General features: G+C 39.0%; 1 protein-coding gene and 1 pseudogene across 3 annotated transcripts in view; one reads left to right on the forward strand and one right to left on the reverse strand.

Moving 5' to 3' along the window:
- Positions 1 to 12,207, forward strand: part of TRAK1 (trafficking kinesin protein 1) — a 313,032-nt gene extending 300,825 nt beyond the window's left edge. For all 3 annotated transcript variants that reach the window (XM_078377383.1, XM_020813575.3, XM_078377382.1), the window contains 2 exons: positions 448 to 550; positions 8,992 to 12,207. In XM_078377383.1, coding sequence (XP_078233509.1) covers positions 448 to 550; positions 8,992 to 9,790 — 902 coding nt within the window. In that variant the 3' untranslated portion in view covers positions 9,791 to 12,207. The remainder of the gene's footprint in view (positions 1 to 447; positions 551 to 8,991) is intronic.
- A 1,008-nt stretch (positions 12,208 to 13,215) lies between these two features.
- On the reverse strand, positions 13,216 to 13,370 carry LOC140701521 (U1 spliceosomal RNA; annotated as a pseudogene).
- Positions 13,371 to 17,518: the final 4,148 nt, after the last annotated feature.

A 17,518-nucleotide genomic window follows, 5' to 3' on the forward strand; every position in this document is an offset into this window, starting at 1 on the left:
ATATATTTAAAATCAAAACTATTAGCATAAAGAGCTTTTTTAAAAAAAGAAAACCATTTTGACAAACATTTTAAAAATCTGTTAAAGTTTTTTTATTCTTCAAAAAATCATTTTTACCCGCTCTTCTGTCATGGCACTCCTATAATGTAAGAACTAATCCTTAAGCAATGTATGTTACTTATGATCACGCTCAGCATGATGGGACTCCTTTATCAGTAAAAACCAAGGATTAAGGTTCACTTAGAGCCCTGATGAAAACTCTAATAGAATTAAAAAGCATTGGGGGCAAATAGCTAGAAAAGACAGAGTATAAAGCAATTCAGAAACATGCATTTCACCTTCCTTGCACATATCCTGTATGAAGTATCACATCACTTTTTCATTTGTTTGAGTACACAGAACTTTTATATATAAATGCAAAGAATGTTCTTTTTTTTTAAAATGTAGTACATCATCCTGGGAAGTGCATGTCACAAACCAACTCTACCTTCACCTTCACCACCTGCCGCATTCTGCACCCTTCTGACGAGCTCACACGGGTCACTCCAAGGTAAGGGGTTCCAGAAAGCTACATTGGCTTCCTGGTGTAGAAGTCAAGTGGGCAAGAATTCGTTAGCCATGGTGTTTAAACATTTAGATGATCTGGTGGGGAGTTTGGAGAATATTTTTCATACGTTGTAAACCCTGTACCAGATCACTTCATCACCTTACTCTACATGTGAAACTACCCAAAAAGACTTTTCAGTCCAATTTAGATATTTTGCAGTGGTAATGATCAGCAGGTAGCACTTTATTCTTTACTGGTAATTTTGAAAAGTGCTTCTGGGTAATTGCAACTGCAGTTCATAAATGGAATTAGAGTATTCAAATGATTCAATGTCACTTCATGAATGAGAACTTGAAGTAGAGTCTGTAGATGGACATTTAGACAACGATACAGTGACTTCTCTAGGTGGGAAAAAACAAATGAAAATACTTCTCAAATAGGCATGGGACCTTCTGAGCTAGAACTCCTAGAAATCTGCAGGAATTGCCCTAACTTGGCTTTGGGAGCTTTGACCAAGAAATCAAAGTCCTGACAAGTGTGTTTTTTTAGTTCTTAAGCTAATGAATTCAGACTCTGATAGCCATTTTCATTTTCATCCTGTGGAAAAGAAAGGGAAAATTGGTGTCTAAACCCACTCCATGGGAGCTACAAGGGATTGTGAACCTCATAGTTTTTATGAGATACTTCCTGTGCAGAGTCTAATGGGAAGAGACTAGATCCACAATCACTTGCAACTCCCACAGGGATTAGCCCTGTCCACCCATTTGCTCTGTCTTCTCCATGGCGTGAAGTGGCAGCCAGAATCTGAATTCATTAATTTAAGAATGTGAAAACATATTTCAGGACGTTAACTTACTGATTAATGACCCCCAAAAATGGTGCTACATGGTAATGCGCAGCTCAGGGTTTTTTTACAAATTCTCCAAAGTTTTGGGTATGGGGGTGAAAATTTCTAAGAGTATGGACTAGCCAGGTGTTTGAGGTTAAAAAGAAGTGCTAAAGGTTTGAAGGTTGCTGAGGGCTCCTCAAATAGATGTATATGATTGTTTGCAGAGTTTGTTATTTTAAGAATTCACAGAAATCCAGCAAACAGTTGATCAAAGAATACTAGCAGTTAGTTGCTTTCAAGGCCTAAATTCAATTATTAATTTCAACAAAGGTAGATCCATAAAATCACTGAAAACTTGCTAAGTTAACCCAAAAATATTCTTGATTGAGCAGAGTTTTAGGAAATAAAAATAAAGGAGCCAAAAGCAAAAGGCCAACAAGGACTGAATGTGGTCATGGTTAATGGCAACAGAATGCTGATCATTTTTGTGGCAGGGGGAGGGTCACAGGGGACAGAAGTGGAATAACGTTTCTAGAAAAATGGTATAACTATTTGTCTAGAACCCTGACCAGAATACTTCTCTTTTCAACATTTTTGTTGCAGGTGCCATTTGTCTGATATAAAGGAATGTCTTTTTTTAATGTATTCTTAGTTATAGTAGTAGGCATCCTTCAGTCTCGAGAGACTATGGTAACGTGCTCTGTATGGAGGTCTTGGAACAGCCTGTAGTGTGGCTGAGAAGGCCAATTTGAGAGTGACAATACCTTCCAAACTGAAGACAAATACAATCTGTCCCCTGTCCAGCTCCCTGGTTTTGCTGGTTTCGGGGCTGCCTCTTTGCCTCAGCCTGCTGTACAAGTGTCTCTTCAAATTGGGAGAGGCCATGATGCACAGCCTGCCTCCAGGCTGAATGCTCAGCCTTTGTAACAAAGAAATAAAGGCCTAAAGCCAATTGCTAGTCACAACTAGAGTATTTATTTATGTATCTATTTATTTATTTTATTTATACCCCACCCATCTAGTTGACTGACTACTCTGGGCGGCTAACAACATATAGTATAAACAATTTAAAATATAGAAAGAAAGTAACACATTGATAGACAGTGCTCAAGATGGAAAAAAGAAATCAAGTGGTGGCTGGAGGGAAGGCTTCCCTAAATAGCCAGGTTTTCAATTGGCCTTTAAAAATACCCAGCGAAGGGGCCATACGAATCTCAGAAGGGAGGTTATTCCAAAGGCGAGGAGCCACTGCCAAGAAGGCCTGGTTTCTTGTTTTTTCTTTCTGGGCTTCCCTCAGCGTTAGGCTCCTCAACCCCACCTCCTGGCTAGATCGAGTGATATGAGTAGATTTAGGTGGGAGAAGGCATTCCGCCAGATATCGAGGTCCTAAACCATTTAGGGCTTTATACGTAAACATTAGAACTTTGAAATCAACGTGGAACCAAACGGGCAGCCAGTGCAAGGCAGCCAGAGTGGGAGTGATATGTTGATGCTTCCTCACCCCATTAAGAAGTCTGGCTGCCGCATTCTGCACCATTTGGAGTTTCCACATCGATCTCAAAGGTAGCCCCACATAGAGAGCATTACAGTGGTCTAATCTCGAGATTACGAGCGCATGGACCAGAGTGGTGAGCGACCCAACATCTAAATAGGGATGCAGCTGGGTGTTCCACTTAAGGTGGAAATAGGCGGTGCGGATCACAGACGCCACCTGGGATTCCATTGAAATCTCCTGGTCCAGATGAATTCCCAAGCTGCACACCTTACTCTTTGCGGTGAGAGTCACCCCCCCAAAAGAGAGGGAGTTTCCCAAACCACTGATGGTAGGACCACCCACCCTCAGGACCTCCGTCTTGTCCGGGTTCAGCCTCAGCCCATTTTCCTGCATCCATTGCAGTACAGACCCCAAACAGCGCTGCAAGGACAGAACAGCATCCTCTGTAGTTGAAAAAAAGGGAATGTAGAGGTGTGTGTCATCAGCATATTGATGGGTACTCCACTCCACACCCCAAGTAGACTTGGAAGTTACTGAATGGTGAGTTAACGTGTATGTAAATCTCACTGTTTCAGTGGGTTTACTCTAATTAAGAACACCAGTTGGATTCAGGCATGAGGAGTTAATAATCCCATCTTTACGAAATCTGCTTCTTCAGATCTTCAGAAAGGGATCTTCCCTAGCAAGCCAGACAGCTTCATGTAATTTAATTTCCTTCATTACACTGCTCTTAGTTCTCCATGCTTCTGCTCTCACACATTTCTTTCTCCAGCCCAGTACAGAAAAATGGGTCAGTGACTTCATGAAGAGCTAGGAAAATAAGTGAAACAAGAGGCAAACCAAAATCTCTTTACCAACATCACAGCTGATGTTTTGCTGGGAATTCCTATTGCTTAAAATGTAAACATTCTTCACCTGATGTTAATCTTTCTATAAAATGACGTTGCTACTAGACTTAACCCATGAGTATGCCCCGATGATTGTACTTGGCTTCAGCTGATGGTCTTGGATGTTGCTACTTCCTCATTCACTGTTGATGCAGAACTTCACTGTGATCAGTGCAAGGCTGGAGAGAAGAGGACCTCCTTAAACTAAGAATGATGCTTCTTCACAGGTCATGTGAGGAAGACGATGAAACTGCTTTATGTCACCTTGTGCTGAGAGGAGATGTAGGGCACACAATATGACCAGGGTGAGCTGCACTGCCAGCAGTGTTTATGCTGTCAAGTCATATAGAAGGAATGTTAGTGTGGCACCAGCTAACTCAAGACATTATATCAACCCCATCCCTGCCTTCCCATTCTAACCAAACATCCTAACATGAGGTAACCTTCTAACCAAAATTATAAATTCCATATAGTGAAATGCTGACTTTCTAGATTCTAACACTTAATTTGGAGGCAGAAAACTTTGGTGGGGGCCTTTACTTTTTGTTTTCTGGGCACACTTTGGATTCCCTGTCTCAGTCTCCCCATTGCCTTAACCATGGCCCTTCCTGCTAGTACAGGGCCTGCTGTCAACTAAGAGAACATTTGTCCTGCCCAGTAGGTAGATGTTTGATTAATGAACTTTAATTTGGGAATGCATATCCAAAATAATCAAAAATTAGCCTTTTGTTTTTAATATATCTACAGCTATATTACAGTTCCAAAGAGAATATTAGTCCAATACAGAAGCACATATGTAAGGAGCTTTCACACTGTATTAGCTAAGAGTTGTGTGATATTTTAAAGCAGTGATTCCCAGCCTTGGGTAACCAAGGTGTTCTTGGACTACAACTCCCAGAAACCCTGACCATCACAGCTGGTAGTGAAGACTTTTAGGAATTGCAGTCCAAGAATGTTTGGGTTAGCCAAGGTTGGGAACCATTGCTTTAAAGCCTAACAAGTTTAGCCTTTAGACATGGTCTACTCTCCACAAAAGCTTTTGCCAAATAAAACCTGTTGTTCCTTTATAGTGCTATAAGATTCTTCGTTCTCTTTCATGAAACACAGCAATATGGTCACTTCTTAAAACTTTTAAATTAATAATTTCCCTCAAACAACAGGAAGGAAGTACAAGAAACAGGAGGTGTGTCAAAAGGACATTGCAAATTCCTACTGGAAAAATATGCATACATAAATTAAAATAAAACCTTTATAAATCTGTTGAGCTTATAGCTAATATTCAAGAAAAACTGAACAATCATAAGACTGATATGAATTTCTTTTTGTGAACAAATGTCTAAATGGCAATATTTAGGTATAATAAATTGCTCTTTAGTTGAAAGACCTTGTGATTCTTAATGGCAGGCCACTGTTGACAAAGGTTAGAGAGTGTATGTGACATGAAATATAATAGGAATCATTTTAGAAACATAGCACCTCTTCTGAGGTAAGGAGGCTTTTGTGTGAATAAGTGTTTCGGTGTGCCTTCATATTAACATTCCTGTTGCAGTGCTACCATTTTTTGGAGTCATACCGCCCCCCCCCCAAAAAAAAACTGAGGTGTTCATATATAGCAGTTTGGGACAACATGTCACCTTCCAATATTTTTGGACCTCAGAACTTGTTCTTCTTGAATTAAATTTCCCCAGTGATTGCCATTATGTTGTGCCCATTGGTTGCATGACTGAAAGATGGAGAAGTCAGTCTAATTCTTCCCCTGTTTTCTCCCCCTTCAGTCCCAAAAACTATTTCTAGAGAGTTGACAGGGGTCCTCCTGGACACTATTCCTATATGAGGCGAGATGGGAATCACAATGTTGCACATTGGAAGGAAACCTAATGACTTTCATTTTTTGAGGGCACCAGCATAAAAGAATACTGATTCTATTTTGACTATCCATTTTACCATTCAAAATAAATGTTTTCTTTTGTATGTTGCCCAAAAGAGAAACATTTTATTCCCTCCTCTTTTTTCCACCGACTCTCACCTAACTTTATGACATAGGGTATACATGAGGAACTTTTCCTGTTGGTCACCACTACAGTTCCCAAAGCAAACATGTTGTATCAATGTGTCTTTTATAGTACTGTCAGCCAAGGTAACTGTGTATTCTCACAAATGGCATTAGAGCTATACATTATAAGAAAGTGGCCAGAATTCTGTTAATGTTTACTTAAAGTTTGTGTAGTTTACCATTGCTGATTGACAAGGTGCCAGGGTACATTATTGTTCCCCAAACAAGCACATTACCAGATTTGAAAGAGAAACAGCTGAGATGGGTTATATACCAATATCAATCAAGGGCCTTACCAAGTGTGAAATCTTATTGATTCCTACAGTTTGCTACTTGTGTCAACTATGCTATTGTTACCTTGTAGACTGATAATTGTAATTAATCACAGTGCAATAGCCTATTCTGCTACTAATGAAGCATTTCGCTTCGTCCATTACCTGTATCCCCACCTGGTCATGAGGCCATATAGAACTACAAAAATCATATAGTCTCACTTTTCCATCTGAGGAAGTGGATTTGATCCACAAAACCTCACATTAAAATATAGCAATCAATTTTTATGGTGCCACAACATTTTTGTCTCTTGTGGTTTTTGGTTTTTTGTTTTAATCTGATATGCATGTGACCAAGATATTCCCCAGCACTGCATCAGTTGCCTGCAATTAGCTGCACAACTTTGCACAAACCTTATGCAAATGGTAATAGGATTCTGGCCAGAGTACAGATACATCTGTAATGCCACAAAAATAGGCTGTTGTGAGGAAAAATACATCACCCCCTCCCATATTCTGTATATTCTTTTTCTGGGCTTCTCTTAAGAGAGTTTTTCACAACCATTTTTATTTTTTACACAATTTGGTCAACACAGACCAGCGTGCTCACTAAATATGCATCTTGAGCCAGTTTTATGAATTGTTGTATGCACATTCCACTCAACATGACTGGCTGCCCTCTTTTGGAAAGCTTCTCAGATTATATATCATTGTAAACTGGGGATACAGTGAGGCCTTTGTGGGACATGTTGAACATATAAAATATAATGATCAGAATGGCCAAAAAGTTATGTTGGTTATTTATGTTTGCACAACTGTAGTAGCATAAATCAAAGCTGCGAGTTGCTACTAGTTTATGAGTTGTTGCCTGTATTTCTCTTTGTAGATCAGTCACATGACTTGGCATACAATAAGGAATACAAGCAGCAACTTGTTAACTAGTGGCAGTTCATCACTATGATCTATCATTGCACTTATTCCAGCATAAATAATAGATGAAATTCTGGACAGTATGTTTTTACAGTAGGCTACACTTCATGAGGTGTCCCTGAGGTACCCCATGATTTCAATCAAGGTCACAGGCTTATACCTTGAATATTTATTTAAAATTTACTTAAAATATTTTCCCACCTTTCTCCTTAAAAGGACACCGGGTGGCTATTGTTAAGCTTCTAGCTCCTACATAAGCCTGTGTACCCTATCCTTTGTCTTCAAAAATAATATGTGCAGGAGTGCAGTATTTTAACTTGATTTTGCTAACCTGTGCCTCTGCACATGGTATAACTGTATGCCGTTATTGCAATAGTGTTTCTATAAGAATGCAGCCTTTTCTTCAAGTTCACAAAACTAGTTTTATCATTACAGTTGTAAAGTTGAATTCTATAAGTCTTGTTGGGCCAATGTTTCCTTACAAGTTATGAAATAGAAATGCTACCCTGCATTAAGGGCCCATGTTCTGACATTTAATATTGGATATACAGTCATAGTAAGGTATTAGAAATACTCATAAATCAGGGTTTGCCTCATAGGAATTGTCAACTCAGTAGAATTTCAACTTGCACTTTTAAAGGGAGCACTAGCAGCCTGGAGGAAAATATATAGTTACTGGAGTTAATAGAACTGACTTAGATAAATCTGCATGCATTTTAGAGTGCATATTGCCTGTTCTGCTTTATTTTAATGGGATTGATTTCTGAGTGGCATTTTCTTACCTGTTGCTTGGTTAGAGTGGGGTGTAAGCAGATTTATCATGTCTTTGTGATTTGGCATTAATGCCAACAAGCATGACATATTTGAGTAATGCCTGTAACAAAGAAACTAATATTCATTATATAATTGATTGGTGGAGGGGTTATCTTCCCCCCCCCCACACACACACATACATATTAATCAGAACCTAATTTTTAAAAATTGCATTTTGAATGTGAGAAACTGAGAGCTTGTAGTTCCCACTAATAATATCCAGTCTTTTTTGGATAGGTGACTGTTTAAAACTGTTGACATCAGTCACTGATTGCTCTAGTTTTGACATGCAGCCTTGATTTAATGGCTTGATTTTATTTCTGCTGTGTAAAAGATAAATAAGATGAAGAAATTGAGGTGATAGAAATTGCAGGCATCTTCACAGATATTGTTACCCCGTTGTACACAGAGAGCAGAGTTGCTGATGAAATTAGAGGAGATAACCCCCATGTCTTTTTACTCCCTTTCCTCAACTATAATAATGTCTCACCTATACTGAAAGTTGATTTTAATGTGATTCTGGCCTTCTTTACTTTCTGTGTATAATAGATACTTAGGCATATGCAGAAGAAACTAAGAAGTGCCTTTAGAATTGTCATTGTAGGGTGCTAATGTTTGAGAGCCTCTGTTTCAAAACAGAGAATGTGGTCCTTACTTTTGAAACAATATAGGAGCTTAGGATGATACCTCTCTTATTGCAGCAAGGAATAAAATAAAAAGTATGGCTTTTGAATTTCACCTTCATTATCCCTTATTGGAAGCTTATGAGTATCTGTTTATTCCACCCACCTTCTCGTATTAGCAAAAACAAAATTGTAGGAACAGGGTCCAATAGAAGAGTGAACTGCTTTCAGAGCATGTCCAACCATCCTGGACAAATGTCGCCTGTAAAGTAGACATTTGTATAATCCAGGATGGGCAACTGTAGCTCTCCAGTCTACAACTCCCATCAGCCAGTAGAAATGATTAGCGTTTATGAGAGCTGTTTTTAAAAACATCTGGAGTGCCACAGTTCTCCACCCTTGGTATAACTGAATAGTTACAGATCAATCTGAAGTATGTTATATGTTACAGGGCAGCAACTCTGGATATCTTACAAACATTGTGAATTAATCTAAACAATGGAAATATTAAGTTAATTTTCTGACTTTTCCCATTCTTCCAGCCTTAACGCAGCACCTACTCCAGCTTGTAGCAGCGTTGGCAATTTGAAAGGTACCCCAGTGGCTACGCCTTGCACTCCTCGGCGTCTGAGTTTGGTAGAATCCTTCACTAATCTTCGGGAGTCCACAACTACTATGAGCACATCCTTAGGTCTTGTGTGGCTGCTTAAGGAACGTGGGATATCAGCAGCAGTATACAACCCACAAAGCTGGGACAGAGCAAGCAAAAGCACCCTCTTGAGCACATACTCTCCCAAAATGGCTGCCATTCCTTCCACTCCTCCAAACTCACCTATGCAGTCACCCTCTTCATCCCCCCCATCTTTTGAATTCAAATGCATGAGTCCTCCATATGACAACTTCCTTGCTTCTAAACCAGCCAGTTCCATTCTGAAGGAGGTGAGGGACAAAAAGAACATCAGGAACAGTGAAAGCCAAACTGACGTGTCCGTCTCCAACCTTAACCTAGTGGACAAAGTGAAAAGGTTTGGAATTGCCAAAGTAGTTAGCTCAGGGCAACCACAAGTTCCTGTGTTAATGGATGAACAAGGACCTCTGCTTTGTGGGGCACAAAGACCAATGAAAGCCTTTGTTCCTGGAGGCCTGGTCCCAGAAGGCCTGCCCCTGGGTGGTCCTGCTGTAACAAGTGCTATTGGGGGCATTCAGTTGAACAGTGGCATTAGAAGGAATCGAAGCTTCCCGACCATGGTGGGTTCCAGCATGCAAATGAAAGGGCCATCAACTTTAACACCTGGCATCCTAATGGGAGCTAAGCTTCCCAAGCAAACTAGCTTACGATAAGTGACAAGACATGGCTGGTCTAAGAGAACCCTCCTTCAGACTTTTTTTTTTTAAAAAAAAAACAAGACATTTCTTCCATTTGCTGTTGAGTTTGACAAATCAGCTTTGTGCCTAATGGAGAAAAATAGAGTGTAAACTTTGTATATGATGTAAATATGTACCAGGTGTATTATAAGTTAATCATGACACTGTTTTGACAATTTAACATGTTAACCTTTTGAAAACATGTTTTGTTTTTCTTTGCACTGAAAAAAGAAGGCAATCCTTGGTTCAGGGGGGAAAATGAATTCTTTAGTTAGTCTAGCTTGACATTGAAAGTAGCCTCATTTGGCAAAATTTATTTATCACACTATTGGAATCATGGAATGTCAGCACACACAGTAACTCCTGTGGATACAAGGAGTCTTTGTTGTGCATGAAGTGCAGGTCAGAGCAATAGCTTAGCATTTGACTTTTATTTTGCCTTTGTGCAGGAGAAAGAATATCCTAGCTCAAGGCTCATATGCCTTATTGATTTAAAGGGTTTGTGTTTTTTCTTTTTCTTCTTTACACAATAAATTTGAAATGTGCTGAGAATAACTGCTAAGCCTGCTAGGTACCTGGAAAGAAAATCCAACTCTGTTGTTATTTGTAGCAAGTTCATGTTTTGTGTTGATTTTATTTTTAATGCTGCACTGGAGTGTGGAAGGAAGAATGCTTTAAATAGAGTGTTGTTGCAGACAGCAAAAACACATGGCTCATAAACACACAACAACAACAAAATCCTTAGAACTATTCCTTACTTTCATGAGATTTTTTTAAAAAAAACAGTTTTATCTTGGGAGCCGAAGTTACTGAAGAAGCTGATTGTAGGCATGTTTAAAAGATTTAAATTTAAACAAATATATTGCTTAAAAGTATTGCCAAAAGATGTTTCCTTAGAGAACAATTTCAGATAAAAATGAGCAAGAGCACGACATCTGAAAGAGAATTATGTGTTCAGCTACTTTCCACCTCTTCTGTCTAGATTTTGAGATATTAGAAAATGATACAGTGAATTATTTTGTACACTGAGTTATATTAATTCTTTAATTGATATTACAGTTGCATTTTATACATCTCTGATTCAGTTAGATCCAAATTAGCAAGTGCTAGATGCTATTAGCAGAAGGTTTTAATCCATCTGCCCTGATATATTTTGAAAATATTCAGCCCCCCCACTCCAAAACAATGGCATTGAACACTAAATGAAATGCTAGCATGCATATTTAAACTATGGTTAGTTCAAACAAGCTAGAACCAGACTTTGATTATGATCCTGGCTTGTTGCTATGCATAGTTAGAACTAACTGAAGTTCTTCTGAAATCAGACATAACAGAGAAGAACTGTTTCATTTGAAAACAGAAGTAGATGCTACCAGTCCCACAACTATGTCAAAGTAGGAGAGACAAGGTGGAAGTTAATGAGCCTAAGACTCATTCCCTTACTACTAAATAATGTGTTAGTATTGCATCCAAAACAGCCCAATATTTAGAAACTTTTTTTATCTAAAAAAAGTTTTAGATAAAATAATATGAAAGGGGCCTAGGCAAGCTGGTGCCTTTCAGATGTTAGACTGGAACTCCTATAAGCCCCAGCCAGCAAAACGGATGACTTGTGGTTCAAAACATATGAAGTGTAGCAGTTTGTGTACGCCTAAAGAAGAAACAGCGCACAATGCAACCAGAAATGTCTTATGTCAGTCCTCATTGAAGTGAATGGGGTTAATAGTAAAATACGCTTACACAGCATCCATTCATTTCAGTTGGGTTCACACATAAGATCTTCCAGGTGGGTTGTGTCCCAAACAGAAGTGGTTGTTTCTTTCTGTTTTCTTCTTAATTTTGAAGTAGTTAGTATGCATGGGTTGTGTGAGTGACTGTTGCTCATCTGGGCTAATTTAAAACCAAACACAGATTATTTATTTGATGCCAGTACTGCACTACATGTAATTGCTGTGCATTGCCACTGTGCCAGACTGTTACTAAAAACCATTAGCACTGATAATTATTTATATTAGTGGAAGTGTGGGAGTAGGGGTGACAGATGAGCCAGGTTTCTTCAATGGAAGTGGTTAGCTTTACTAGCGCTGTGTACTTTTGAGAATTCTAGAAGAGAGCAAGAGAGTAGCCAGCACATGCCCCAGCCATCATTGCATGTGTCTTCAGATTTCTATTTATTCTATAAACATTTCAGCACATTCTCATTGGCTCGATTTGCTGTTTGTATGTGTGCACTTACTTGCAGGTATGTAACTTTATCTTTTAATCTGAATGTATCTGAAAACAAAATTAACAATTTTGAAGAGTGTAAAAGAATAACAACAAAGAATGTATGAGGACCTTTTCATGTACCCAGAGACCATATCATTTGTGAAATAAAAAAAGTTAAAAACTAATGATTTAATTGGAAATTATTATTTTCCCTTTGAAATAGAGAAAGACAGTAAAGAAGCAATAGGCCATTAAAATTGGCATTTATATTTTTTCAGAAAAGTATCAATAAATCAATAAAAGTTCTGTTACAGAATATATCTATTTCTTGCCATTGTTTTCATGTACAAAAATGTTTTTACTGTTTAAGATTTGTTACTTTAGTTGCCAGATGGAATATAAGAGACACTAAAAACAATACTGTACTTGATCTTGGAAATACAATAGAATGTAACCATCCCTCTCCTGAGCAAAGCTCATTACACTAGTACTGATTTTCTAAAGTTTTTGGAAGACAGTTCCAGAAACAGGTTTTGATCTATAGCGCAGGTGAGCAACTGTAGTCCTCTAGCTATTTTTGCCTAAAAATCCCTTCCATCCTTACCATCAGCTCTGCTGCCTGGGGATAATGAGAATTTTAAGCTAAAAGCTTCAGGAGAACCACTGTTGCCCATCTCAGCACTAGAGCTGAGCAATGAAATAAATATTCTTTTAAAAAGAAATCCCAGTAACAGCTTTTTTCTTTTAAAATAGATAAATAAATATGTAGTGTATAATTAAAATTATATTCAACTCCTACCTGGGGCCAAGGCCATATAAAGGATCGGGCCCCGGGAGCAGCAGTGATTTGTGAGTACAGTATAATGTATGATGCATGTGCCACTACAAAATCTACCGTATTTTTTCGCTCCATAAGACACACTTTTTCTCTCCAAAAAGATGGGAGGGAAAGTACATGCATCTTATGGAGTGAATGCAGTAACCCAGGGTTCAGCCACCACCACCCAAAAGCCTCCCACTGCCATGCTGGGAGGCCTCTGAACTGGCAGCAGAGACTGCTTGCTATTTGGACCTCACCATTCTGCACTGCTAGCTTTCCTGGATCTGCTACCTGCAGTCCACCTGGAAAACCAGCAAGGCAAACAGGCCTATGGTAGCAAGCAATGCAAATAGCCAAAGACCAAAGAGTGATTCTAGAAAAACCAGAAACACAGTCCCCCACTTAAGCAGTTGATTTTCCCACATTTGGGTAAATCACAGGGGTCAGCTCATCTGAAGTGCAATAGATGAGCCTTACCCTAGGAAAACCACTTTTACAACAATGGTATCTCCCCTGCCAGGTCTGAGTTTGAATGGCCCCTAAGCCTCCTGGCCCTTTGTGTGCCCTACCCTCCAAAGGCATGGTGACCCCTGGCTGCACCTCCTGATCAGAACAGGGCTGCACAGCCCCAATCCCAAAAGAGGCCAGGAGAGCTTTTCAGTGTTTTGGGGTGCCCTGCAGGACCCCCATCAGGGGCTGGATGTTCCTCCCACAATCCTTCAGTGCACAGATATTAGCATATCTGCCTGCTTGTATCACCCAATTGGTTTCTCTATTGGAGAAGCAAAGCAGGAAGGAGAAGTCTCTTTCCCTTCACCTTCTGCAGAGAAGTTAGACCATGTGACCAACCAGACATGTGGAGAACCAGAGAGAGAGAGAGAGGACAGAAACCAAAGCTTCTAAAATTGCCAGTAAGTTTAATAGGCCTGAGAATGGCGAGGGGAAGATAAAATTACTACTGAGAGCCTGCTGGATGGGGAAAAGGTGGCTAGATATAGCTGTCTGTAGTTCAGAGCTTGGTAGTAAGCTGCATCACTTCCCCATAAATTAAGCCTAAATAGAAGTAATTTTGCAGATATTTAAAACATTAAGGGACCTGGGGGGGAGGCTAATGTGTATTGTTAGCCAAATTTCATTCTGAAGCACAGAATGATTAAAAAGGCACTGAGCACATGCAGAATAAAGTTCAAAAGGGAAACCAAAAGGGACCTAACACTCCTTTCCTTAATATATTACCACTAGGGCTACAGGTTTTATTTGGTGTATTAGCTTGCCAGTTTTTATGGACTCATCAGGAGCAAGGCAATTTGAATTGCAGAGGGCAGATCTGAATCACAGATCTGAATATGTCAAGTAAAGCTTTGAAATCTTGAAAATTGGTTTAAGAACCCAACATTTCATAAATAGCATTTCACACATACACACAAGTGGAAACAGAAATTTTAGTAGTATTTTTGTGTTAACAAAAGCTGCATGGTGTCGCTCCCCCTGTTTTTATTGGTTTTTCTTAATCATTGTTGTTCTCCAATATTGCTGGTAGATTTTATCTTTTCATTGTGATTCCCAGCTACTGTATTTTATCCTATTGTAGTCTCTAAAATTGGACAACCATCTGTCAGATCTGCTCTGATTTGGATTCCTGCATTGAACCAGGGGTTGGAATTGATGGCCTTATAGGCCCCTTCCAACTCCATTATTCTATGATTCTGTGCTGCTTTGAGATTATATTTGTAAAAGGAAGCAGACAGTAGATGTGATGAATAAGGGGCACATTTTTCTTGCAGAGTATGGGAACTCATTCTACCAGTGCAAAGCAGAAAAGGCTAGCATATAACATTCCTTTTAAACTAGAGGTAGTAAAATATGCTAAGGAATATGGAAACAGTGAACAGCGCAGAGACATTTTGGGCCTCCTCATCTGAAAAAAATGATTAGAGAGTGGAGGAAACAGGAGGATCAGCTGCAAAAAGCTGATAAAAGTAAGCACACTTTCTGTGGACATGCTGCAAAGTAAAGAACTGAATGATGGAGAGAGAGAAAACTTTATTGCTGTAAGGAAGGGAGGGAGTGGAAGTGAGGCATGCTTTGCTGTTTGCTTACACCTGTGCTGGTGGTGATTTCTTCATCATAGCTCTTATTGACTACCCAGCAACAATCTGTTTATTCATCTCTTTCAGTGCAATAACAATTCATTATAAGTGTTAAAACTTGAGATGGTAATTCCCACTCATTGTGTGTCATCCTGCTGTAGAAGTCTGCTTCATGATTCTCCACTTCTGGTACATGTATGACTTGTGAAATGACATGCTTGAGAATACACCAGTCCCAAAACTGTACTGTTAGTAGCAAGAAAGACATGGATTTTGTTCCTCCTTGGTGGTTGATATAAAGCATTGTAGTGTTGTTGTCTGTGGCTATTCGAATAACTTTGCCAACTACAAATTGTTCAAAAGCTCTCACTGTGTTGTACACTGCAAGAAGTTTGAGGTAATTGATGTGACAACATCTATCTATTGCTACTGCCTTATGAATTTGCCAGAATATTTTTTTCCGGTTTTCCTCTCCTAAAAATGAGGTGCATCTTATTTGGAGGTGTGTCTTATGGAGCAAAAAATACGGTATGTTTTACTTTTGTTTACACACATGTTTTCTCTTAGTATCTCACTGAAATGACATTTATGAATCGTGAGAAGGAAATCATTTGTTTTTGGAGTTTAAAAGTATTAATTTGTAAAGGAAAAGGCATTAAGGACCCTAAAGAAGATTGCATAAAGAAGAATTAAAAGTTCAGATGAACAACAACAATGCTTTAAATTGTGCAGGATATTTGCTAGCATCACTTTCCTTATAAAACTAATAACTCCAGAAGAGATTAGAGGAAATAATCCCCATAATCTAGAACAATTTTCTTCCTTGGTAACACTGCCAAATAGTTAAGTAGCAGTGGGTTTACACAATGTGTTGCTGGCAGGCACAAAGAAGGAGAAACATCTACCTCCAATTAGTTTTGGTGATGTAAAAGCACCTAGACGTCTTTTAACTTTTCATATTGTTACCAACCTCTTATATCAGGTTACACAAAACAGGAAGATAACTACAAGACTGAGAAGAATTTACTTGCCACAAAAACTGGCAGAGTGCTTTGACAACATTGTTTAGAGTTAATCCAAAACCGGTTAGGCTGCAATAAAATCCAGCTTTTGCTGGCTCAATCTGAATCAACCCTGGTGGTCAGTGGCATGACATATGTCGCAGCCAAAACTCAGCCGGATAGCAGAAGAACAAGAAGAATATGAAATAACTTTTGCATTGCTTGATTTTTGAATGTACAAATATAATTTTGAGACTGCATGTTTCATGTATTAAAAACAACAACAAATAGTTTAAAGAAACAGGCCTAACTGGATACATCTCTCTGTGCACATTAAATAAGCAAATAAAGTTTGGATTCTGAGATAGGAAGCACTCCTTCTTGCCCTTTCTGGATATAGTCACCATAAAAATCACTATTCTAGTCCATGCCAAGATTTCAGCTATAGTTAAATCCTGGCTGTTCTGTAGGAACATATGATTTCATTATTAAGCAACGGAGAAGAGTCTACATGTCCATCAAAGAAAGCAAATTAAAAATAGCAACAAAGGTTCTTAGATTAGTACAGCAACCCTGCCAGGACATCATTGTGCTACTACTTTATGCTAAAGGCTATGTGAGTGGATATTGACTACTTGGGGCCTTTTTGAAACCATTTCAAAGCTATAAGGAGAGGCAAAGTGAGATTATAATTTCTTTAGCAATGCTGCCCCCCACCCCGATTCTTGTTTCTGTCATGTTAGTTAGTGGTGACTGGGACTCCATTATCTTGTTATGCTATAAAAATTCAGGAAGAAATGTTTTCCCAGTGACCATTTTACAAATGACTATCTGTGATCCTTCGTACACTTTCTTGGAAATACCACCCTTTAGAAAAAGATGTACAAGTTTGTGTCATAATTCTTAAATAGAACAAGGTCTTATAACAATCAAATGTGCTTGTGTGTTTCTCACATACAGCAATTTGGGAAACATTATAGTTCCTGTTTGTTGATGGAAACAACTCTCCCCAATAAGCGTTCTGCCCACAGATATGGCCAGATAGATATAAAAGGAGTCTGCCCTTATTTGTGGAGAGAGCAGCTGGCCTATTTGGAGGGAGAGGTCTAGATGCGATCTTGTTCCTCATGTTTTGTTGATTTCAGAGTTTTCCCTATAGCTTTACCTCCTCCTTATGACAAGGAACACAGAGCTGTGTTTCAGTCCCGTAGGACTTTGGCTGGGCAAACATTTTACATTTCTAGCTCCCAGAAACTCAAGCAAGCATAACCAGTGGTAAGAGATACTGAAAGCTGTAGACTGAGGAATGGGGAAAACCAACTGCGTTTCAATGTGCAAATCACCATATTAGTTCCATGTTGAGCCCAACTGTTTTGTGTTGCATTTGCTCAGAGCTGTAACTACTAATTTTGGCACCTGGGGGAAGAAGCAGAAAATGTACCCCCAAATCAGCTTTGCCAATCGTGAAATAAAGATAATGCAAGTTATTGCACCACTGAACACCTTGCCAGCATGGTGCCTCCTCTACAAGGAAGCAGGATCACTGTCAGAGCTATAAAAACATATCAATTTCAGTTAGAGATAA

This window comes from Pogona vitticeps, chromosome 6 (assembly GCF_051106095.1).
Source record: "Pogona vitticeps strain Pit_001003342236 chromosome 6, PviZW2.1, whole genome shotgun sequence".
In the NCBI taxonomy this organism is placed as follows: domain Eukaryota; kingdom Metazoa; phylum Chordata; class Lepidosauria; order Squamata; family Agamidae; genus Pogona; species Pogona vitticeps.